This window comes from Schistocerca serialis, chromosome 1 (genome assembly GCF_023864345.2).
Source record: "Schistocerca serialis cubense isolate TAMUIC-IGC-003099 chromosome 1, iqSchSeri2.2, whole genome shotgun sequence".
NCBI lineage: Eukaryota > Metazoa > Arthropoda > Insecta > Orthoptera > Acrididae > Schistocerca > Schistocerca serialis.
The window spans coordinates 685,821,348-685,847,674 of NC_064638.1; the positions used below are offsets into that span (position 1 = coordinate 685,821,348).

General features: G+C 42.3%; 1 protein-coding gene across 1 annotated transcript in view; it reads left to right on the forward strand.

Annotated features, from left to right (window-relative positions):
- Positions 1 to 12,006, forward strand: part of LOC126424742 (facilitated trehalose transporter Tret1-like) — a 118,929-nt gene extending 106,923 nt beyond the window's left edge. The window contains exon 4 of the mRNA XM_050087502.1: positions 11,838 to 12,006. Within this exon, the coding sequence (XP_049943459.1) occupies positions 11,838 to 12,006 (169 nt within the window). The remainder of the gene's footprint in view (positions 1 to 11,837) is intronic.
- The last annotated feature ends 14,321 nt before the right edge of the window (positions 12,007 to 26,327 follow it).

Here is a 26,327-nt window from a genome sequence, read left to right on the forward strand (position 1 = left end):
ATCAGTCATCGTGTCTCACACACCTGACCAGTCGCAGTCCACTTGCTGACATGTCAAATGATCTTGGACAAAAGGAGCAGGGCATTATTGGTGAAGCTCTGTAATCAAAACAACAGTAATGCTGCAGCTGCACTTCGAGAACATCGCCGGCTGAAAGAATTATGGAAGGGTCCTCTTTCCCCACCTGTTGTGCGGAGCATGATGAGGAAGTTCGAATCAACTGGAGAACTGGGCGTCGCTCGGAGTAAACGTCGACGACTGTTTGCACCACAGGTGGTTGAAATCGCTGCTGCTATGGAAGACAACACTGCGCGCAATTCTCAATCGCCAGGCAGTGCGCGTGCTGTGTCACGACAGCTGAAAATCCAGTGGTCCACTGTATGGAAGGTTCTTCGAACCAGTCTCATGTGGTATCCGTACAATATCCATATCATACAGCAGCTTGCACCACAGGAGGTACAACGACGCGTTGACTTCGCTCTCCATTTTCTCTCAAGGATTGAAGTTGACGAGGACTGTCCCTGGACTACGCTAAGGACAGATGCATCTCATTTTTCTCTGACAGGTCAGGTGAACATACTGAATTGCCGAGTGGGGGGATCTTCACCACCAGTAACTGTGCATGAAGTTCCTCTGTACGTGAACGTGTCATCGTATGGTGTGACTTCATGGCTACGTTCATCATTGGCCCATTCTTTTTTGAACACGATGGGGCTAAAGGACCAAAGACGTACAGTGTGACTGGCCAGCTTTCCAATGATATGGTTCGCTGGCCTGTCATACACGCCCTATAGAAGACAGACACATTGATCTCAACAGTGTTCATGCAAGATGGGGCCGCATCGCACATCGCTCATGAAGTCCACCTGCTTTTCAGAAACACATTTGAAAACGATCGAATTATCAGCCGACCGTTTCCAAATGCTTGGCCGGCACGATCCCCTGATCCCACTCTCTGTGATTTCATGTTTGGGGCTCCTGAAGGACAGGGTTTACCAGGGCAACATTCACACATGTGCTGATCTGAAGCGCAGCATATCAAGAGAAGTAGGCAGTATACACACGGACACGCTTCGTTCTGCTGTGCAGAATCCAATCCTGTGCTTCCAGACTTTTCTGGAAACTGATTGGGTGCCATATTGAACCCTTTCGTATCAGTAATGGTACCGGTATGTAATGGTATGATGTACCGTAGCAGCACGTTAAAAGTGTGTCAATTGAACTGATTCTGAATTATTCCTCTTCCACATATACTTGACATTAATGCTACCAAGTTTGGTACTTGCTTGTTTATTAGTTTCCGTGTTATAGCGTGTGAAATAGGGAAGTCTTAATTATAACCACCCGGTAGTTACTTTCATTTGCATTCAGCTCCAACTCTCACCAACTGTCAGTCCTCTGCAGATACCTGTAGCTGCTAATGCTATTCTAATAGTGTCACAGTGCTTCCAATTCACACTATCCATTGAATTATTTACATTAGTGCAATTGCATCGCACAACCACGCACAGTTCAGGGCTACTGTAAGACTAGGGAAATATTTAGAGTTTAATCAAAGCATTTCCATTTCCCCGCCCGATTATAATCGAGAGTGGACTGACCGTGATGTCGTATTCCAGCTGGAACAGGGGGCAGTGGGCACACATGTAGTAGTACATATTTTATTTTTTTAGAAACAGACCCACCAGTACTTAAACTTTGGTCCAAGTTATAACGTTAGTTAGGTAACATGCCGATAGGATTTATGGCTGCTCCCCAGCCCCACCTATGTTGACCTGTCAATTATTAGTGTTTGGGTCACTTTCCTTAAGATTCCTGAAAATTGACTGAGCCAGAATCTATTCCAGCTCGACCCAGATGCTTACAGCTACACATTTTCCTGCAGTTAATGATTACGGTGACAGTGTAGGGGATTTCTACTATAGTTATGATGACAGTGTAGAGGATTTCCAGTCCTACTAATGTGCAATAGATTTATTTACGTTCAGATCATCTAGCACCTGCACCACAGGTCTTCTTGCCTACTTGTTGACAACTCAATGACCTACGAGCATCCTACACCTAAAACAAAGACGCCGCAAGCCATCAAACTCTCAGTTGCTGGCCGAGTACATCATGGTTGTCTCTGTACCTCCATACATACCTAAATCTACCCTTATGTTTTTGGGAGCAATGTGTTATCTTTCCAAGAGCTTTCTTTTTCGGTTAAATAGTCAAATGGAGAATACTAGCCTATACGATGTTGATGCATTTCCCTCACAGATCGTGGTCGTGCGGTAGCGTTCTCGCTTCCCACGCCTGGGTTCCCGGGTTCGATTCCCAGCGGGGTCAGGGATTTTCTCTGCCTCGTGATGGCTGGGTGTTGTGTCCTGTCCTTAGGTTAGTTAGGTTTAAGTAGTTCTAAGTTCTAGGGGATTGATGACCATAGATGTTAAGTCCCATAGTGCTCAGAGCCATTTGAACCATTTGAACCCTCACAGATCAGACACATAACATGAACAGTTGTGGAGTCACATGACTACTAGACAGCGACTAGGTAGTACTGAGCTGTCTAATCGATGTTACCATTCACCAGTACATACCATTTACCCACCAACTGGTCTATACGAGTTAAAGTCAGTATAGAAGCTGACAATGACAAGTCATAACGGTAACTTAGAATATATACTGAGGTACGAAGGTGGGGCTCGTTCAAACAGTGGTAGAAGCTGTGCAGCAAATTGACATAGTATTAAGCGACAGTTGACAGCTAAGTATAGCACATTCTGCCTCAGCATTTCTGTATTCGACAGCAGCAGTGTCAGTACATCAACACAATTAATAGTTCAAAAGTCGTCACCGAGTGTTTTTCCTAAAGCATCAAAGTGTCTTGAAGATAGGTTGTTTGCAGGAAATGGTATGTGCTGCAGTGGAGAGATAGTATATCCGTTGTATTGCGTTGCCTAACATTGTGGAAGCACTGAAATGGAGATGGAAGCACTGAAATGGAGATGTGCTGTTTGTGATTTTGGCCACCCAATCATTCTATGATCAGCAAAAGTACAATGCAAGATGTTATTGGACGCGTGGTCTCAGGAGCCTTGTCACGGTCTGTGCGGCTCCCCCCGTCGGAGGTTCGACTCCTCCCTCGGGCATGGGCGTGTGTGTTGTCCATAGCGTAAGTTAGATTAAGTAGTGTGTTGGCTTAGGGACCGATGTCCTCAGCAGTTTGGTCCCGTAAGACCTTACCACAAATTTCAAATTTAACTTTCAAATTCAAGATGGTATATCTACTGTAACAGGCTTTGGATGTAATAAATGTGTTATTTAAAGCATACAAAAACCAGTTACATGCGAAATGCTGTCGCAGTTTCCAAATTTCTGTTCCACCAAAACTACAGTCTTCCATACCATGTGCATGTGTGCCCGCATCTCGTGGTCGTGCGGTAGCGTTCTCGCTTCCCACGCCCGGGTTCCCGGGTTCGATTCCCGGCGGGGTCAGGGATTTTCTCTGCCTCGTGATGGCTGGGTGTTGTGTGATGTCCTTAGGTTAGTTAGGTTTAAGTAGTTCTAAGTTCTAGGGGACTGATGACCATAGATGTTAAGTCCCATAGTGCTCAGAGCCATTTGAACCATTTGAACCATGTGCATGTGTATAAATACCACAGTGATACTTGAAATTTAATTTGTTTATGACGAACAGTCAGTTGTGCACTCACTCCCAAAGTCTTCTACAGCATACAGACTCCCTCTTGATTTTGAAACGTCATTTGCTTACGGAGAAAATGCCCAGTCATCCGATAGAATCGAACTAGATGTATGTAACATAGTTTCTATACATCTGTCTGTAGGGTAATCCATACCACCACCAACAAGTATTCCATTAAAACTACAGTCTTCTGCACTATATACGAGTAAATGCATATACATTCCTTTCTGATTTTTGAAATGTACATCGGTATCGCCAGCATTTAATCCAATATTTAAGTAGGATCAAATTCAAACAGTCCATTCCACAGTTATAACTCAGAACTTAAAAACAATGTTCTTTTTAGAGGACGAGAACGTAAACGTTTTTGACAGACGTTACGTAGTCGCACGTATCCACTTTGTTAAAAAATCTCACGTTTTATCCGAATCCATAAATTAAGAGTGATCTATAGGTCATTGCATTAGTCCAGCCTGATGAGCCATTTCAACATCAACCAGTTCTGTTTTGGTTGATTTTCTGGTATTCCCATTGTCTCTATAGCAATTTCCCCTAATATGCCTCCTGCTCCTTACTATCAGAAATGGCAAGATGTCTCTAGACATGTCCTTCTGACCTACATAAAGAGCATACATTAAGAAACCAAGGACTTTCTATCGACAATACCGATTACATCTGCTGTATAATGCTTTATACTAAAGTAAGATGACACATGAGCCAACACTCTATAATTTATATGTGACAAGTGGTTTTGAGCGTTGACAAAATCAGGTTTTCGTTTTCTTCCCACAATGCACCCTAGTACAGAATTTAGTCGCTACTACCTTAGTGGGGTATACATGTCGAAAAGCACTTGGTAGCGGATCATATGGAACTGTGTAGCACAGGTCGTAAAAGTAGTGCTCTGTTGGGGGACGGAATGATGTTTTTTAAATCCCATGAAAGAGTGCATGCGTTGACATAAAGGTGGTATTGTCTGTCAGATCTATGTTTTGACATAAGAAATCGCGATTCTTCAACACATGTGAGGAGAAGTTAAGATCACATTGTAGTCATGGCAATAGCATCAACAGCAGCCATAAGTGTGACTGATGTAAGGATAAACAAGAAAAGAATGCTTTTCAACCATATTGCTTTATTTATTACCATGTATATTAACAATGTATAAAAATATACGTAACGAAATAATAATGTGTCTTACAACATCACTGCCTTCGTTAAAAATGTTATAACTTTAACTGAAACAGGTATCTGATACACAGAACGCGAGGAAAGGTTAGGTTCATATTTAACACAGGTACCAATATGTCTGCATGGAAGGAATAATACTCCCATTTCTTCCTGGAAGAAGATTTTACACAGGAGAGGGTTGTCAGAAGGTCTCTGTCACATGTTGTTCTGATGCTGCTTTCAGAAAATGTAATGGAGATTTAATATTGGTGGAGATTTAATATTAACCGCATCCTTTGCTGTATTTTTTACGTGGAGATTTAATATTAGCTGCATCCTTTGCAGTAATTTTCGCTTCTATATTCTGAGAGACATTATACACAAAGTCCTCACTCTCCACACGAATGACAAACAAGCACTTGAGAAATCACACAGCGGGTTCAATCAACGGTTTGGGCGTCTCATTCCAGTATTTCAACCCTCCACCACCATGGAAGGACACGGTTTCATCTTCATCGGCATTATAAAAGAATCCATTTTCACTCAGTTTGTTAATGCGTTGCTTAATAACTAAAGACCAATCACCGAAAGATGCCAGCCTCACACTGTATGGTCTATATTTAGGGGTATATGTTCTATATTTAGGTGGAGCTGGATTAATCTTCTGCACATCACACACTGAACTGTACTGTGATGCTGATTTAGGAGATGAATGTCAGACAACAGTAAGGAGTGAAAATTAGAAAAATTCTGAATAAATAACTTCACTCTAATAGCATTTTACTGGCTTCGTTGACGCTTCACAGGATCCCAACAGCTACCCTGACTTGAAGCAGAAGTGGCTCCACTCAGCCTTCTGTAGTAACAAATTATTTTGTTTGTTCGTTGCAGGTATACAATTAAATGTGCATTAAATTTTTTAAATGAAATTTCATCCAGATGTGATATCTATGACATTCATCCATACATGTGTAATGAGTTTTTGCAAACTCATAATAAAATTGGAACATGTGTTGTTTCGATAGGCCGAATATACACATACCGCCAAAAAAAGGTTTAATGAACTCATTGAAAACCTTAGCCATTTCCAGAGGTATAAGTTCTTTGTTGAAATTGGTAGCTTATTTAAAATTTGGCTTGGCAATCAGTTACTTCCATAATAGGAACTGACTACATAAATAACACAATGGTTTCTAACATTCTGCGTGGTTTTCCTGAAAATTGCATTATTTACAGGCTTCTAAGAGACTTTCTCAAAATCATATGTTGCATAATCTCTCTTACTGGTAATAATACCAATGTATTGCATAACGAGCATGAATGGTAGGCTCTAATTCTAATCAGTTCCATTCCCCCTTTTTTTTATCCCTGGCATCATCAGTTTCAGGAGGGAACAGTTTCACTGATGTCGATAATCAGGTCATAGCGGAAAATCACAGTGTGCTTCATGCAAATCTGTTAGGATATAGCATGCCCCCGCCACGAAATATCGTATGTCAGACTCTGCTGGCACAGTTGAGAAATCACCCAGCGCAACGAATTCTTCATGAGACAGGCGTCAAGCCTCCCGCAAGAGGCAAAGATTGTTGCAAGCGTGTCCATATAAAATGTTTACATCCTGGTACAGGACGTTATTTGAATTAGCAGATGTTCTATTGAACTTTTCACTTATTCACAAGTTAGTTGCTTTTGCCTGCATATGAAACCACTGGCAAATTCCCCCACAAATTTCGATCACAAATAACTACATCGTGTGGAGATTGGTTAAGAGTTTCGTATTGATTCCTGCGCTTTTGAGCATAGCGTCCCACAAAAGACCTGGTGCAGTGTAGTAGAATGCAGAGTCCAGCATATATGTTTCCATGCATACACTCCAGAATTTTCTCGAAATGGCCATTTTTGCACCCGTTATGGTAAGCCTTTAAGATTTCTAGAAAATGTGGTTGTGTTGGCCAAGACGGCTTTATGGAGTTTCTCCATCGAAATGAATAGTAATATGGGAAGACCACTTTCTTTGTCACAAGTTGAGCCTTACCATCATCGGAATGGGCAGCAAGAGAGTAGCATATCCACCTGATGTGTAGTTTCAGCAAGTTACTGATGTGGTACATGTATACACTATGGTGAGTCCAGGAAGTGCAGCATAATCATTGGCATGATTCACTTGCGAAACGAAATATGTTTTCATTGCTCTCAGGCAGAATCCTAACCAGATCACTGCACAAGACAAAATCAGCAAAGTGCTCAAAAAGGAAATGAGCAACACATCCACTGATTCTGGAAAGAAGTGGATAAGTGTCATTGTAGTTTGTAGTTCAGGTTGCATTCATTGTGTGCTGCGCTACAGAACTTGCCCCCAGATGACAATGATTACTATGCAGAGCATCCATTTCCTTATCAAATGGCAGTCCAAAAACATAGCAGTCAACTGCATCATCAAATAATGTTTTACCTTCCTTCGAGTTGGTCATAGTAATTTTGGTGTGATAAACCACATCAACTTCACTGCCACATATAGTACATATTGGTGTTTGAGAGTAGTATGTAAGGCAATGTAGTCGCTATCACAGCACACCACAGGAGCGAGAAGATACTTGAAGTGAGCATATACGATAAAACGTACTGTGTATAGGTAGTGAAATTTCTTAAACTTCAAGAATTTATTTGCGTCAGCAGGTATCTCTACACATATCTGGTCCTGTGTAGAGCAGTGCAGCAGAAGCTATGTTAATCGCTTACTTATATGAAATGGGTTCAGGCAAGTAGTGTAAATATGCTGTGCACCACAAGTTTTTGATAAATTTGCTGGGGGGGGGGGGGGGGTGGCAAAGAGAAATTGGGTGATACATGTTCTTTATCCAGCAGCAGCGTTGTTTATTTCCTTGAGACATACACTGAAGCCACAGAAGTCATGGGATACCTCCTAATATAGCGTCGGACCTCCTGCTGCCCAGCCCACTGCCGTAATCTCACATTTCATGGACTCAACAAGTCGTTGGAAGTCCCCTCCAGAAAATTTGCCTTTGTAGCCGTCCATAACTACGAAAGTGTTGCCGGTGCAGGATTTTGTGCACAATTATGCCTAATAAAAGTTCAATGGGGTTAATGTCATTTAATCTGGTTGTTCACACCATTTGTTCGAGTGTCCAGGACGTTCTTCAAACCAGTCGTGAGCGTTTGTGTTCCAGTAATATGGTGCATTGTCCTCCATAAAAATTCCATCGTTGTTTGGGCACATGAAGTCCATGAACGGCTGCAAATGGTTAATGACAGGTTCAGTTGTAGTAGAGGACCCAGTCTATTCCATGTAACTGCAGCCTGCCCCATTACTGGGCCACTAAAAACTTGCACAGTGCCTTGTTGACAACTTGGATCCACGGCTCTGTGGAGTCTGCGCCACACTGAAACCCTACCACCAGTTCTTACCAACTGAAATCGGAGCTCATCTGATGGGAGCACGATTTTCAGGTCGTCTAGCGTCCAACTGGTATGGTTACGAGTCCAAGAGCCGTTCTGCAGTCAATGGTGTGCAATTAGCAAAGGTAGTTGCTTCGATCGTCTGCTGCCATAGCCCATTACCGCAAAATTTCGCTGTACTGTCTTAATGGCTACATTCGTCATACATTCCATATTGATTTCTACGGTTATTTCACAAACGTTGCTTGTCTGTTAGCACTGACAACTCTACGCAAAGCTGCTGGTCTTGGTCATTAAGTGAAGTCCGTCGGCCACTGCGTTGCCCATGGTGAAAGATTATGCCTAAAATTTGGTGATATCGGCATACTCTTGGCACTGTGGATTCCCTGATGCTTCCCGAAATGGAATGTCCCATGCATCTATCTCCAAATATCCAAATACATTCCACGTCTAGAGTCTGTTAATTCCTGTCGTGCTGCTATAACCACTTTCAAAACCTTTTCATACTGTAGGAGTGATTTGAGTACGGCACAGCCAATGCACTGCCCTTCTATACATTGTGTGCATGATACTAGCATCCTCTGTATATATGCACAGCGCTATCCCATGACTTCTTTCACCTGAGCGTAAATGACAAATCTGCATAATTCTGGAACTGACTGGTATAATCAGAAAAAGGAAGGGGTCCAACAACTTCATGCTTACCAGGTTTGCTTTTGTCATCCTGGCCGTATACACGAATAAATATATGGGAAATCTAACTTTCAGAGTTATTGACGTCCTGGAGTTTTATGGGTAATTCAATGCCACCACTTTTATAATATCCACGCGTATTATACGTTTGGTACTTACTCATATATTGTGCATCATTCCTGTAATTTCTCAAGCAAGCCAAAGCAGACCACCGTGAGCAAACGTTGTATTTTAGACGTTAATAATGCCCTGTTTAACAGCTATATCCTCTGGAAGATGGCTGTAGGAGGACGACCAGTTAATGGATCAAACACACATGGGTGAATTTCCAAAAACAGAACTCAAATAAGAGCTTTCCCATACCCTCTTTCTTGCAGGTCTGTATAACACCCAAGTTGTATTTTTCTCTAACAGATCAGCAATTGAAGTGTCCCATGATATTGCACTATTTTCATCCTACATATATGCAATAGTTTTTTACCATGACCAACAGGTTTCGGTTGATGATATCACTGCGCACCACTGCACTATAACTAATGACAGGATTCCATGGATCATTTATGATTTTCTTTCCAAAACAGGTAAGCACTCATTTAGACTTCAGCCTAAATTATGGACAATTTAAGTTACTTAGGACTAAATAATGAATCAATTGCGTATTTTTTTTGGAAATAACACTGCATTTATAGATCAGATGTTCATATGGAATTACTATGCACATCTTGTTATCAGTAACGTTTCTTATTCTTGGATAACATTGTGTTACTTTCAAACGAGTAAATACTTCTGACAGGGAGGATCCACGGAGTCACCATGCAATTCTTTATATTCTTCAGAACTATTTGTTTAAATTCATGGAGGCACGACTTTTTTAATTTTTGCATCGTCATTCTGCATACAACCCATGGCAACATCGCCATCACAAGCAATACAATCACACATATCAGTTCCATTCCAAAAAAGAACCCAGTCATTATCTTCTGATACATCGAAAGCTGCGTCAAAATCTTCAGTATTTTTGGTTTAGCTTGGCTTTCATCATCTGTGGTACCAGCTTTTCTAAAGCATTTTTGTACTGTCTTTGGCTTCAATTGATCCCAATCAGTCCTTATGTACTACATTGACAGATATGTAAAACTAAATTAAAAATGTACATACACTGCCATTTAATTTAATTTATAGATCTAGTCTAAAAATTTTAGTAACGTTCAGAGGGAAATAACCGGGAAAGCTATAAATAATTATTGTATGTGGAAAGAGTATCCTAACCTACAATGCGATTATTTGCCCTACGTGCAACACATCCAGTTTAGGATCTTCCTTTCCACTGTTGAAATGTGCAATCACACTTTGAACCACTATATCTATATACTTTGCTTTTGTGGCAGGAATAATTCCAAAGTCCAGAGGTTGAAGATGGCTCAGGCAATATGCTATAAACTGCCATTTCTATGTTGCTGAACTGTAGTGCCAGAGGGTGAGCCGACAGTTGTCTTCTAACGATGCATGAGCGCGTTAAGCTTTTCCAGTGACTCTTGAAGAGTTTTGGAGTCATCCATGTCTTCTTGTCTGACTCATACTCGGTGAGATACAATTTTACTCCCATGAAGCATCGAGTCTTTGCTGACTTCCCAGTCACAAGTGGTAGGAATTTATCACAGCCGTCTGTGTTTGTGGTGAGGAAGACCATCATTCTCTGCTTGATTCTATTTACCCCAAAGAAGGGATCGCACTTAACTTCCAGTGTTTTGTCCATCAATAAGTTAATAAAAGTCCAGATTACCATACGTTGAAAACATTTTTCAGGCAGTATTTTCCAGTTAGACTGGGAAGATCACATTTTTTCCAGCATGTTAGAGTGACGCTGTTCTCGCTGTTAGTCTCCCCACAAACTCTGCAGCCAGTTATGCCACATCTTACTTTGAGGGTGTGTAGATACCCAGACAAATTGTGGAAGTTTTCATTCATTTAACTTTTTCTTGAGATTTCTAAAGCCTTTTCGTTGAGTATTGTTCCTGAAACAGGCACAATAACTGCACTCTGCTGCTGAAACCGAGTTTGTACGCAATTTTTCAAGCCCGCAGACTTTACACCCTGATTCGAGGACATTTCTCAGAGGGCTTGGCCGGCTTTCGAAGCACTAGGTCTTACCTGTGTTTTATTGGACACTATGGTAGTTCAAGCAGAGCGTGGGATTTTGAGATGTTGTGCAATGCTCCTTTTAGGACTTCTTTCTATTTCTTTAGTTACATTTATTTTCTCATAAATGGAGATATACCATCTTTTGTTTTCTGACAAACTCATCATTTTCCGTATGCACAAAAACTGGAAACTATACTAAAAAAATTAAGTTCACTCTATCAAAAACACTCCTAGTTTTACTCGGTGTGCTCTCCACCTGCTGAAATTGCCTCGAGCTGCAACTGCATACATCAGTTATGTATTGTGATGGTTGGACTGCGGGAGCACTCCCCCTCTTTATATCTGAAACCGACTGCCACAAGGTCATGAACAACAGTGTCGCCACTTGTGCGCGTATTTTAGCTACGACCCACAATAATTACTGCACTCTTGCATGCAGACAGCAAACCAATTTTCACGGTCACACCATATACGAAAATTTCACGACCATTTCTTATACTTTACAAGGTATAAGTGCGATAAAAATGACATTGGGGGGGGGGGGGCTAAAAATAATAGCGTAAAAAAATAATAACGTAAAAAATAATAGTGTGAAAAGGCGAAAACATATAAACTGAAAACGTGGAAGTCAGGTAACTTTGCATGCAAAAGAAGTACACAAAACAAGATATAAGTGTGAAAAATGAGAGGTGATAAATGTGTAAATGAGGTTTCCCTGTATTATCAGAACTGCCAGAGTTGGTCTGGGTGAGGCTGACTGCCTTGATGTTGATGGTCTCAGCTCAGGTGCTGTTGGTGACGTCACATTGTTTCCCAGCGCGGGTCTGAGCTACCAACGCAGAGCTGGTGTGGTCTCCATGGCACGATCAGGACTTGACGGCAATATTGTTCGTTGAGTTTCCCCTTAATTAATGTTATAACGGAGTCTAGAGGGAGTAGAATCTCGTTAGTTGTTTTAGGGTCGGTGTCAGGGAACAGAGAAGGATCTATGCCAAAGCAGGAAGATGATTTGAATTCGTTAAGCAATTTTATTTATCGTTAGACATATCTGTATGTTATATGTCTGACCAGTTAACATATATACGTCAGTTACACCTGGTACCAGATGGGTGCTTCGTCATCACCATCATCATCACAGTCATCATAGGAGACCTGGCTATCACCGAAAGATGCCCACTACATGCTGCCGACCCTGTGTGCTGAGTGGTGTTGGAGGTATTTCTAGAACAGAGGATGACATGTAAGTATCAAGCGTAAATACACAGACTCAAATGTTTCTCTGCTTACTTGAAATATCAGCATCGAGACGAAGACGCCAACAAGCTTCCTCCCGCTCTCCAGAGCTATCACATGCATGTTTCATCGCAGAAGACAGATTAATACAGATGTGGACTCAACATGTGAGCTGAGGGCCGAGAGGAAGTGCGTGCTCACCAGCATCCGGCACATGGGATATTGTCTTAATGCACACAACATCGACAGCTCCTGCCCTTTCGGCAACCCTCATTACACCTCTCCCTGAAAGGCAGAGGTCCGCCGTCTGCGTCTTCAGGCCTGTCAAGTGCTTCCTGTTCTCGCACCAGAATCCGTTTGCCTCACGCAGTCTCCTTCCAGTAGAGGCAGAGGTATCACTGTTTGTGCACATCCTGTGCTCAATTAACTCAGCAAAAGTTTAGCAGTTGCACGGTCATGGACAGGCGGCTGAGGAATGGCTGGGTGGAAGTTCTGCAGATCCTTGGCTGCTGGTCAGGGCTACAACAAATGCGTATAGCCTCCGGCTGGCTCATACGGCAATTTCTAGCAGCAGGCGTGCTCGCTCCAGCAGATAGATGTTGCAAGTCTACAAGGCCCATAAGTATTCATACAGGACGGTGCACAGCGGCTGCAAATGTTCATAACAACACCATTCTTTCCTACTACTCCTAGCAGTACAGTGTGATCACATAAAAACTGCTGCAGTCATTGTAATAAATCCAGAATTAAATCAAGTATCCTTTATCCGGCGAGCGATGTCTCTTGCGCCATACGTAGCGTGTTTTTTTTAATTAAATGTCCATACTTGAGTGATAATAAAAGACTGCTGTACATATCTGAATGGGAGGGGCTAATTGTTTCTTATGTTTAAGTAAATAGGCCATGAAATATGGAATTGTTTAAAATATGTTAACAATTGTAGATCATAGTTTTTAGCTTAGGGTCGATGGACCATCTTTGACCTTCCATAAATTTAAGCGGTATACAGGTATCTTGGATTTTCTACCATTTTACACTGAGTGCGATTGGACTGTGTCCACAGCGTCGTCACAGGGATGGAGGAAATCGTTTAGAAGCTGTCTAGGGTGACTCTGAGGGCTGGTACCGCTGTCTTAGCTCGGCGGAACTGTGTGACACTTTTTGTATTTTCAGGGCCACCGTATTGGAATGTGACGTGGTAGAGACCGTCATTAAAGTCTATCAAGTGGCTTCCGTGACTGCTCCTGTCAGGAGGCCTTGGGCAGGGAACACACTCTGTGCACAAACCTGCATTTGGTTCCCTGTCCTCTTGACCTTGAGGGTAGTTCCACCTCTTGGAAAACATCTGGCAACCATTCATGCTATCTCCATACACCCTACCAATAAGACACTTGCCCTTGAACATTCCACCAGTAGGACAGTCAGATCGAGGGGTTGGGGGGCATAGGACGAGGGAGGAGTGGGAGGGAGGCATACTGGCAACAATGCAGGCTGCACATGTATGCCCAGTTCTCTCTTCCTGATATCATTTTGTCTGGACGGGAGAGGACATAACATGCTACCTTGCCTTGAGAATCGTCGAAAGACATAGCAGTGACTTCAGATGTACGTCCGAGAAGTGTGTTGGAATCCATGTCATTCGTGTCGTATGTTATGTTGGGGCCCATGTCTTTCGTGTTGATGTTACAGACAATATTAGTAGTAAACTTAGACGTTTTGCAGGTGACGAAGTAACTCATAAGGAAGGACTTGCTAAACAAACCTGCAAAAATATTCACTCGGATCTTGCTAAGATAGCAGACTGGTGCAAAGATTTGCAATTTGATTTAAATGTTCAGAAATATAAAAATTCTGCACTTCACAAAACGAGTAGCCGTGTTCTCCTAGGCTTAAAATATCAAGAGCCACAACTGGAGTTGGTCAACTCATAAAACTCCAGGGTGCAACAGCTTGTGGGGGTATTAAGTGGAAAGATTACGTAGGCTTGATCATAGATAAAGCAGATGACAGACTTAGGATCGATGGTAGTGTACTACAAAAGCGTAATCAGTCTACGATGTAGACTGCTTACAAAACACCCGTGCAAACCATCCTAGAAAATTGCTCAAGTGCGTAGGATCCATAGCAAACGGACTAACAGGGGATACTGAACGTATAGAGAGAAGGGCAGCACGAATGTTCACAGGTTTGCTTGATTCGTGGAAGAGTGTCCCGGAGATGCTGAAGAAATGGAACTAGTTGATGAGTGGCAGATAGACTTTCCTAAGAAATTCTTGGGGGCGGGTATTTTTGTTCTGTCATTACAACTACAAAAATGCGATTTTTTTCCATCAGAGGCATTTCGCTTTGCCGAGGTAGAGCATCATCAATGGTCTGTAATTAAATTATTTACATTTTGAAAAAATCACGCATATTTGTAGTTGCAATGACAGAACAAAAATACCCCCAAGAATTGTAAAGCAACTACGGACACTATGGCCACACAGATGAAGAATTTCCTAAGAAAGCCTACATGCAAAGCATGAAGAACCTACTATAAATGATCAGTCTAGCAGTATGCTTAATTTCCCACATACCGCTCCAGTAGGTTTTGCCAGAACAAAGATTAACTGCAGCATGCACAGAGACTTTCAAACATATTTCCGGTGCTCGATATGCTAGTGGAACAGGAAAAAATACTAATAATTGCCACAGTTGGAAATTCCCTCTGACATGCTCTTCATAGTGGTTTGCAAAGTATGGATGCAGATGTAGGAGTAGATGACTGGAACGAACAGCCTACCTAGGCCTGAATGAGTGTAGGACCTAGTTAGGCGTGAATGTGTGTAGGTGTGAGTGGTAGAGTTGCTATACTTCGAAATTTGAAAACGTAACAGTAGAGAAGGCAACAATATGTGGAGGGATCAGAAGTAGATTGACGCAGGTGAAGAACTAGTTCATTTATGTGAGTTCTCTACTGCGATAAAACAGACAAACGAAAGTGAGGAATGCGTTTTAGAACTAGCACCTTTGTAACACTATATTGCACGGAACTGAAAAGTGGACTGCATGAAATTTTGGAACATTTGCTACACAGCTCTGCAGGAGGCCGTTAAAAATCAAGTGAACAGCACAGAATGACAATGTAAAACACTTAGTAGAAGAAATAACAAAATAGTAAGAATACGAGTTGCTAATACATCCAGGAGTGATACTTTTGGCAGAAAATTCCCCGCCCCCCCCTCCCCGCCCCATCACCCCACCGTCGGTATGTGAAGGCTAATCAGAGTTACTGAAGGGATTTTCATATGGTTTTTACTAATAAATGGGCTGATTCATGAGGAACGTTCGTCTATATAATCTATTACCGCTACGCCAGACAAGTAGTATGGTCGTAGACATATACATGCAAAGTTCCATACATTTAACATTAATGACGAAAAGAAATGAAATGATAGTCAGATGTGCTCACTTATATGCCATCTTTACTTGAGTGTTTCAAGTGGATGCAGACCAATAAAAAGAATTCATAGATCAAGAATTCAATCTTACATCATTCCCGGGCAACTTTAATTACAAACTTGTTCAAGTTAAAACACTGGACTACTTTATTACCTGACATACGCGTAATCATCCGTGAATATTTCATCTTAAGACGATTTACGTTAATTACGTGGAATAAAATTTCTTCTTGCTGCATTTCTCCCTTCACCAGGAACCCTATAAAGTTTTCTTCTTTTCTGGACTCAAAAAGCGCAGCCGAAACACAATACTACGGAAGCGTTTCAATGGAATTTGGAGGATTATATGATAAGGAATACGTATGCAGTATTTTGCTGTTCCCAAAAGGCCTTGGCATACCTTAAAAGGGCATAATATCTGAGCCGTGTGGTGTCGACAGGTCGCGGTATAACTTCCGCATGCCATCTTTCCCTCAAGCGGAGGGCGTGCCGTCCTGAGGTAAGCAAGTGCCAGTGTGTGGAGCGAGTCAGACGGTGGCAAGTTGCGGAGCAGGAAGGGCTCTTCAGACACATCATGTTATCATTCGAACCGTGCGATTTCACTATCGGACGACTGGACCTCGGTATTTCGCTGGGGACTCGTGTCCGAGCCGGCCGAAGTGGCCGTGCGGTTCTAGGCGCTGCAGTCTGGAACTGCGAGACCGCTACGGTAGCAGGTTCGAATCCTGCCTCGGCCATGGATGTGTGTGATGTCCTTAGGTTAGTTAGGTTTAACTAGTTCTAAGTTCTAGGGGACTAATGACCTCCGAAGTTGAGTCCCATAGTGCTCAGAGCCATTTGAACCATTTTTGAACTCGTATCCGAGAATGAATTTACGTACTGGCGGCTCCGGAAGACACGACGTGACTGAAGCTGTTCCTACTGCTGAAGTCTGTGGTTGTGGCTCCTTGGTTAAGAGGGAATAGTGCTGTCTCAGAGCCGACCGGTGTGGCTGTGCGGTTCTAGGCGCTTCAGTCTGGAACCGCGTGACCGCTACTGTCGCAGGTGCGAATCCTGCCTCGGGCATGGATGTGTGTGATGTCCTTAGGTTAGTTAGGTTTAAGTAGTTCTAAGTTCTAGGGGACTGATGGTCACAGATGTTAAGTCCCATAGTGCTCAGAGCCATTTGAACCATTTGCTGTCTCAGAAATATGGCGCGTTACCTTACTTCTGTTGAGTGAATTGGGGACTGTGCGCGGCTTCCAAAAGGGCCCTTCTTATTGTCTTTCCCAGTGCATCGCCTTTTGATTATGGATCTTACCCGCCTTCATGGATTTTAGAACTTTAAAAATACCGGCTCAATCTTCCTACTTGCTTAAGCCCTGGTCTTGGGTACTTTTGAGTGCAAGTTCAAGAGGCCTGCACATGTTCGTATCCAACTGCTTTTTGTACCAGCGTTAATTTGTGATTTCTGTAAGTAACACTGTGTTCTTTTACTTTTTGTATATGCTAACATTATAGGTTTGGGTTTAAGTTCTCATTTATTGCTGCGAGTGCCTTTGATGCTTGCTAGTTAAACTGTTAATTCTGGGAGGAAATGGTTCGTGCCAATTTCTTGTTATTTGATATACTGTTTGCTAATGTAATTGAAGCCAGTTTGCCAACCGTGTGCATACGTTCAAATCCTGTTGATCTTCTGTCCTGCGTGGTAGCCCCGAATCTTATCTCCTTCTTGAGATTTTGATGTGTTAAATAATAAGGCCCCTTTTGCTATTAATACTGAAGGACTTGTTCTTTGCCCTTTTATTGGTGTGTGGTTGTGTAATCATACTTGCAGCCATATTGCATTCAGTTCCATGATTGAGAAGTTAGCGATCATTTATGATTTGATTATTTGTTGAAATTAAAGATCCTTTCCCTCAACAGGTAATACTAGCAGTTAATAGCGCGGGGTGTCCATATCTTATTTACGCTGAGTAACTACCTGGGTGCCGCCGGTTGGATTCTCAGACTGCGGATTGCGCTGCCTCCGACCAACAGTATCCTGGCGTCACAAAAATTGTTTTTCAGCATTGTACCTGTCTTTGTGTTTTACGGATTGTGTATTATTTGGAGTCTATGTGTCGTTTCTTGGTCAGTAGTGTTGCAGGACATTCTTTGATACCAAACAGCTGCAAATCACTAAACACGATGTCAGAAAACACGATAAGGTGAATTGATAAATTGTTTGGGACACAAATTCTTATTTTTGTAGCTGTCGTTTTGAAGCACAGATAGTTCTGGCGCTGCAGTCCGGAACCGCAGGACTGCTACGGTCGCAGGTTCGAATCCTGCCTCCGGCATGGGTGTGTGTGATGTCCTTAGGTTAGTTAGGTTTAAGTAGTTCTAAGTTGTAGGGGACTTATGACCTGAGATGTTGAGTCCCATAGTGCTCAGAGCCATTTGAACCATTTGAAGCACAGATACTGTATGAAACTTCTGCAACGTTTTTGTCACATAAACTAGTACAAAAAAAAAACAATTTCAGCGTCCTAATAATTACATAATCTCTCATTATAAGAATTGAAGATTATTGACAAGTGATTAATTCTCAAGGAACTGAAAAAAATTTTTGCCTCTTTGATTTGAGGTGTTGAAAGTATTATCTTCCACAGCCATGATAGTTAAGTGTAAAGCTCATTTGTTGTCTCGGGACATATTTTCGTAACCATACACAACATTTTGGGTTTCCTATGTTTCTAATAGTATGATGTGGGTCAGTGTGACAGTGTATTCAAGTCTTACTTGAACGCAAAGTAGAAACTGCACCACACGTTCGGGCATAGACGGGATTGTTGTTGTTCTTAATGTTTTTTAATTGTTGAAATCTTACATGTAAATTTTTCTTAATTGGTTTCATTGATCTCAAAGCGTACATGGTAAAATAAATATTTTGGTCTAGAATGACGTTCAACCCTTACTTGTGCCAAGTCCTCCCCCCTCTACCCCTCCTCCCCTAGACAACCTCACGCAGTTGCTGTGCTCCATTTTGGCGGCAAGAGCGTGGTTGTCTTTGGGGATTTGTGCGGTATTCTACATCATTCGTAGGTTTGTTGCATTATTGACTGATGTAATTATGCGAAGATGTTGCTTTTTTTTGTTTTGGTGCTGCAGATCCATTTCCTTTGGAATCAAGCGTCGAGCTGTGATTGGAGTGGAGTGTTTGAGAAAGGAACAGCTTCAGTACGAAAGTAAGATACGAAACCTTTCAGATGATGGGGACGTTTCTGTATCATCGGCGCAACTGTGGGCGTTCCGGTGCAGGTAACAGCGGAGCTGGTTGGGCAGGTAAGCGTCGCTACGCAGCACTGCGCCGCTTCCCTATTCTAACACGAGGAAAACTGCAACCTTTTAAAAGATAGTGTTCCTTCACATCTTCAGAATTATCGTATGAAGGCTCAAATTTAGCACTGGCTGCGGAGGATAGAGGATCTTGTCGTGGTTGCTACCGAGCCGAAATTTCAACCCGTTATCAAGCAACTGCGTAGCAATATAATCAGCTTACAAACTGGTTTGAGTAACTTAGAGTGGGGAGGCAGCCGGTTGGTGAGGAGGTAGGTTACGAGATTGTCGAAACGGAGGTAGTTCTTCCGTGACCCGGGAGTCGGGTTTTGGAGGATGCACAAGCGCCCTTCTCTAAGTTACCTAACCCCTTTCTGCCGGTGTTGAATGGGGCACTCTGGCTCAGTTTAGAGAGCCACGAGAAACTAGTTCAATTTTTGTGGTTTATTATAAGTTAGAGGAGCAAGTTAGTGTCTTACAATTAGCATAGGAAATGTTTGCCCGTTGATGTACCCTTCACATCAAGGGTCCTTGGCGGAAATGATTGAAGAGGTCCTTTTCAACAGGGGGTCCGTAAAGACGTTGTGTGCATGCAAACTCAGAGTATCTATCGGTCAAAATCAAAAGTGGTCTTGTTAACGAACATTTCTATTGCGTTCAGGATATTAACGAGAGTTTGGTTAAGTATGTTTGGGAGGTGCCTACCGCTGTTGTAGCCTTTGATTTGCAACTCCCTGGGCAGAAAATTGTCGCAACTATTCTGTAAGGCATTAAGCCGGAAGATCAGTCTAGAGTTTTGTTTACAGGGCGACCGAGGACTTACCGCGATTTGGATGATCTTGTCACACTTGCGGAAGGAGTTACGCAAGCGGATCAGAGGGGAGGAGCCAGGGCAGTGATTTTAACGCATCTGGACTCCAACGTGGACGTTGCCTCCTGTAGTAAAGTCACTATTAGAGGAAATTACTACTGTTGCGGCCAACCTGGCCATCTTTGCGTACAGTGCCGGGCTGATCTTAAAATTGCTCCGAACAGTTGACGTCAGAGCAACAGACGGCAGGGTTTCCTCTGTCGTGTCTGCTCACCGTTAAGACGTCGAAAGCTGTAGTTACCAACTATGATTGTATGAGTGGGGTACCTGCTTGAAATGAGACTCAAGATTTCTTTGAACTGTTGAGCAACTATATCTTCTGAGTCGGGGCGTCGGTAAAACGATCCAATCAATAGTTTAGTCCGAAAGTCAAATATAACCTCTACTATTTCGCAGGCACAATCTAATCCAATTTCACAACAAGGTAAACTACTTTTGACAGCAATAAATACTCAACCACCAACTGTACATAATCTATCCTTTTTGAAAACTGTTAGGTCGTTTGCAAAAATTTCGGCTGAATTTATTTCCAGCTTTAACCAGTTTTTCGCACCTATAACTATGTGAGCTTCAGTGCTTTCTATTAGGGCTCGGAACTCTGGGTCTTTCCCAAATTGGCAGTGGACGCAGGAACGCACGAACTCTGACACAAACTCATGAAAAAAGAAATCACATGGAGCTAAGTCAGGTGACTATGGGGAGGGGTTGGCACCGAAGAAAAGCGTCATGGGAACCATATCCTATCCAATGCGAAGGTAGTTCGCCAGCGAGGTAATCACGGATGCGAGAAAGAAAAATGATGTCTCCGCTATCTCGCTGTAATTGTGGTCCAAGCCATTACAGTAATTTCTCAAACAACAATGGTTAGTTAACTTTTCCAAAGGACATGCTACAAACATCGTCAACTTTGGGTGAATCATTGTGTTCCACAGTCTCGTATGGATATCTGTACCCAAAAAATGGATGTTATAACGATTCATCTCCCCAGACAAATGAATCGGTCTCGTATTCGAATATCATCTTTTGTGAAAAATCGTGTTGTAGAAGCCGCTGCTTCTGTGGAAAACGGTTTTTCGTAGGGACGGCTGCAAGTCATTTGAAACCACAGACGCAAATAGTTAACGCATGCAACAACTCCAGCTGGTAGGGTTTTACGAGCAGACATTTGCGTAGAATGCGCCAGACAGTTGACTGTGGTAAATTCAATTCCCTGCTTGCGCGTTTCGTAATTTTTTTGGGCTCCTGACGAATTGCAGCCCATCTTCTCTGCTGACGTTCCCAGGCGATCGGTTTTCCTTGCAACACATAAGTGGCAAGTCTCACGGAATGAGTTGTACCATCCATGGAGTGTTTTGTCAGAGTTTTTACCTGATATTTGATACGAAATCGTCACTGAACCGTGACAACTGAATCACATTTATCGAATTCAAGGACGCAAAACGCATGCATCACTCCAATAATACGCCATTTTCTGTCATACCTGCCTTCTAGCGATGCTCTATGAAACTACGCCACAGCTTGGAGACATGCTTAATCCATTGATATGTCATTTTTCAGTATGTATTGTAGTTTTCGTGCAATCTTGTGAGACTGCAGAGGTAGTTCTGAGCACTTGTGTACTTTTTCAGTACCATTCTCGATAAATTTGTCTGATCATGTGTCTACTGGTTCACAAGGACAAATTTATAGTTCTTATCATTAACTGACAAGGTCTTTCAAATAAGGACACACTACTATGAGTTTATTTAATGGTCCACTTTGTACATAATAACGTATGTAATTTTCTCAATATAAACTTTCTTTCATAAAGAGCCAATTCCCTATGTACGCCGGCCGGAGTGGCCGTGCGGTTCTAGGTACAGTCTGGAGCCGCGTGACCGCTACGGTCGCAGATTCGAATCCTGCCTCGGGCATGGATGTGTGTGATGTCCTTAGGTTAGTTAGGTTTAAGTAGTTCTAAGTTCTAGGGGACTGATGACCACAGAAGTTAAGTCCCATAGTGCTCAGAGCCGTTTGAACTATCCCTATGTACAATAGCCCTAGAATACTCTGATTTTAGTGAGGACTAGCTGAAATCGATAAATTCCACTTAATGGAAAAGTGATCGTAGTCAACGTGAATGTTTCTCCAGAAAACTGAAAAATATCGCTGGTGAATTGAAACTGGTGTATACACACTGTAAGTATGAGGGACATTACAAAATAAAAATAAAAATTTCCTGCAGACTTTTATACAGAGGGGTCCAGAAAAGACGTTCTTTGACATTCGGTATTAATGGAACAAAATGACATACCCTTACGATTCTTGCACGTGGGGGAGGTTTTAAAGTGAACCCCATTAGCAGCCAAACCACTTCGACGCTACTGAATTTTTGACCAAACTACGGCTGTCAGGTGTTGGAACTGTGATGGCTGCGCCGGACACCTCAATGGTCTCTCGTAGCTCGTTCAGTATAGCTGGCTTCCGTTGATAAACATCATTTCTCCAGGAACCCCTTCGACAGAAGTAAAGAGGTGTAGGGTCTGGAAACCATGGTGAGTACTCAACAGCTCCTCTTCGACCAGTCCATCATCCAGGTAGATTTTCATCCAATTTTCATCCAAATAGGTTCTAATATCTCTGCGACAGTGAAGCGAAACGCCGTCTTGTTGTAGGTAAAATCTTTCATTTCCAAACATCTCTCGGAAGGCAGGTAAAATCGATGTTTGCAACGTATGAAGATACTCCTCACCGGTACCTTCAGAGAATGGACCAAACATCGCGATGATACGCCACACCACCGTTAACACCCAGTAGATTAATTTGTTTGTCAACGTGTATGTGAAGATTATCAGCAGCCCAATACACACAGCTGTGGCAGTTTATAGTACCGTTCAGTATGAACTGCGCCTCGTCAGACCAATTAACCATCCCTGCAAACCGTTCACCCTCGCGAAACATCCCTTCAAACCACTTGCAGCAGTCCATACTTCGATCTGGGGCGTTCTCGTTCATAGCGTGCAGTGATCTTGGAATGTAAACTTTCCACTTTGCAGCCTTCGGAATTAGTCGTACGCTTGATCGGATTACCTCGCTTTCACCTGCACCGTGCTTCACAGATTTTTGAGGTGACCTAGTAAAATGTTGCATCACAGCAGCACTGGAAGCTGGACTTGTCGATGTTTTTGATCGCCTATATCTCTCCTTTGGGACATCCTGAACAGTACCGTCGGCTTCAGATGTATCCCCTGTACGATAAATTGTTGTGCGCGTTGGCAGCTAAATTTGTGGGCATTACGCCACCGCCATTATGTCGCCATCATGTTTTCGTACTTACAATACCACTTCAATAAGGCCTTGCGTTGCTCAAACGACTATCTTACTTCATTCATTGCTGTGCTGTCTCCTGCTAGAGAACCTGCGCCAAGATCTTCTGGGAAAACAACAGACTACGCCACCACGCAAAATTGCAACGGTATAAAACTTCCTGGCAGACACGAGTTCGAGTCTAGGTCTGGCGCACCAGTTTGAATCTGCCAGGAAGTTTCATATCAGCGTACACTCCGCTGCAGAGCGGAAATTTCATTCTTGCAACGATATGTCATCTTGTTCCAAAGATATTAACTAACAATGAGCGTCCACTTTCTTCTGGACCCTTCTGTATAACTCCTGTTCATTTATTCCCAGTCTTCAACATATCTATCACTCCTCTGCCCTTTTCCTTGTTAAGCAGTCATGATTTAGATCCATATATCAGATGTTGTCTTCTAAATTTGTGAGAAAGTTATGTCGTTGATAGGTTAAGTAGAGTGATGGGGCTGACACCTATGGTCTCAAGACTTCCCTGTTTTCTGTCGAGGTTTCTTCCATTAACCCTCGGATGCGTGAGTGGCTGGACTAGCAAAAATGTATAACAGTGGTCTGTACGACACATACCTTGTAACAAGTAACAAATGTTGATAGTAAAGGAAATGTTAGCAAGTTTCGAAAGGATTGTTGTCACACAATGAATAAAAAGTATTTATGACGATATTGTATATTATGATATACAACCTAATAAACTATAACTTTGTAAAGTTGAATAACTAATTTTCAGTTTTACAGATTGACATTGGAATATTTGCTCATTAAAAGTTGTACTGTTCACAAATAATTTCGCTATGTTTTTGTTAGCGAGCGCAGACAAATAATGGTTCAAATCCATTCAGACTGTAACGAAACACGAGAGCTGAGATAATCACTTATTATGCATAGGGAAGTTTACATGGCGCGCCCCACCCCGATCGACAGCTCCTTCACCACTGCCAAATCTATACCTCCCTGCGGCGAGTGTTCAGTTAGGTGCCCTTGGAGGCGTGAACCACTGACCACTGTCCCTAATGTACAAATGCCTCCAGAGAGTACAGTACAGCACTGCCCAGAGACACAATCAGATATAACGACCGAACACTTCCCATGCATTTTATGCGAATTTTCGTGATTGACGGCTTCTCTATCTTACACATGTGATCACATGAAACATACTTCTCTTGTTTATCTTTCAGTTCCCGCAGTCTTTGTTTGATGGCTACAACATTCATGATGTTTGTCCGTCAGACAAAATTCTATCATGTGACTGTCTCTTCCAACTGTATGTATTTACCTTCTGGTCAAGAGAATGAAGTGCTGATGTATATTCAGTATAGAATAATCATGGTTTTAAGCTTTTCATCTACAATTGTGCTATTTTGCAGAGGCTTAGCAGGATCACATATTTGTCCACTTTGGCTACACGATGTCCAATTGTCAAATTTCTTGCAAACGAAATCGATTATAAAATTTCTCTGGTACGGAAGCCTTCATTTTGAGTGGATTTTTCTTTTTGTTTAGTTCCACTACCTCTTCCTGGACGAGGTGGAATTTTTATGAGCTCATTGGTGGCAGTGACTTAATCTGTTGAGGTCCCTCGTCACCGATAAGGAAATCAGCAAATCTGTACCATCTGATTCTCACTGACTGCTTTACTGAGACGTTAAAACATGTGGGTTCATTATCTGGTGACCATCAGTGTCTGAATCTCTGCTGTCTTCTTGATCACAGAGAGCTTCAAACCATTCAGTAACAATTGATTTCTGATTGAGTTTTCATCACTTGTGCTGACCTCCGCTGTTATTATGTCTTTACAGGTGGTATGGTATGTAATTATGGTGTAAGTAAGGGTTAGTAGTAGTACCTTAAATACATATCCTGTTTATGATACGAAACTAACTTTCAGCTGAAAGTGTTTTAGTATTAAGCAATGTACCTACCTAGCTCTACAGTGCTTCTGACCTCTCAGTAGCGAGGGTAATTGTGCCAGACTTGTAACTGTTACCAGTAATCTAGTTTTTTGACATATTACTCTGTAAGATATAAATAACGTATCGGATAGAGAACTGATTTGGCTCAGGATCTAGAAGACTATTGCCATGTATTATACGACTAGGACTACTGGGTCTGTTGTCGGTTAATGTATGGACATACGTGATCTTAATATTTCTCACTGCTTGACTGACTCCGTCCCGCTTCTGCTTGTAAAACAATACGATGTTGAGTTGATTAGTTTGTATATACAATGTGCAGGGTCTGAGATTCATGAGCTGTTTTAGCTTATCAGTTAGTCAAGTTGCGGGTTTTCTTCCCACTTTTCCATTTGCCATGTAAGTTCGTTAGAAGATCTACGAAGTTTTTTGTTTACGGCTGCTAAGAATCAGAAGTCATCTCCCAAACTATTTCTTGCGTCTGAGCTGCAAGTTCAAATATACTGATGCGATTAAAATCTTTGTATATAGTCAGTCCTGCTTTCTTTCTCGGTCATCCTAGTGGGTATGCCAAGGAAATTACGTTGTGCGCAGGTATGCCAGACGAAGATGTTTGAGAGATAAGAATTATTCTGAGTGGGGATTACGTTGCAAGTAAATCAATGAGGGTGTGTTTACTGGCTGTGTAAGCAGAAGTAAGCTGAAGTAAAGTCAGATTTGAAGATGAAAGCATACACTTGAATTTCGCTTTGGAAGGACTGTTGTTCAGAAAATTTGTGTTAGTATCATCATCATCATCATCATCATCATCATCTTGGACAGTTTCCAGCCACTGGCTGGGTCTGTCGGGAACACAAGCCTCTCCATCGTGTTCTGTCTTTCCACCATTCCCCCTCTTCCACCTTCGTCCAGTTCTCTCCTCTTCTCATCACACATTCCTTCACTCCCTTCACCCATCTATCTCTTGGTCTTCCCCTGGGCCTCTTCCCCTCCAGTTGCAGATCAAACATCCTCTTTGGAATTCTTCCCTCATCCATTCTCTTCATGTGTCCATACCACTGCAGTCTTGATTTTTCTATCCTGTCCAATACTGGTTCCTCCTTTAGTCTTTCCCT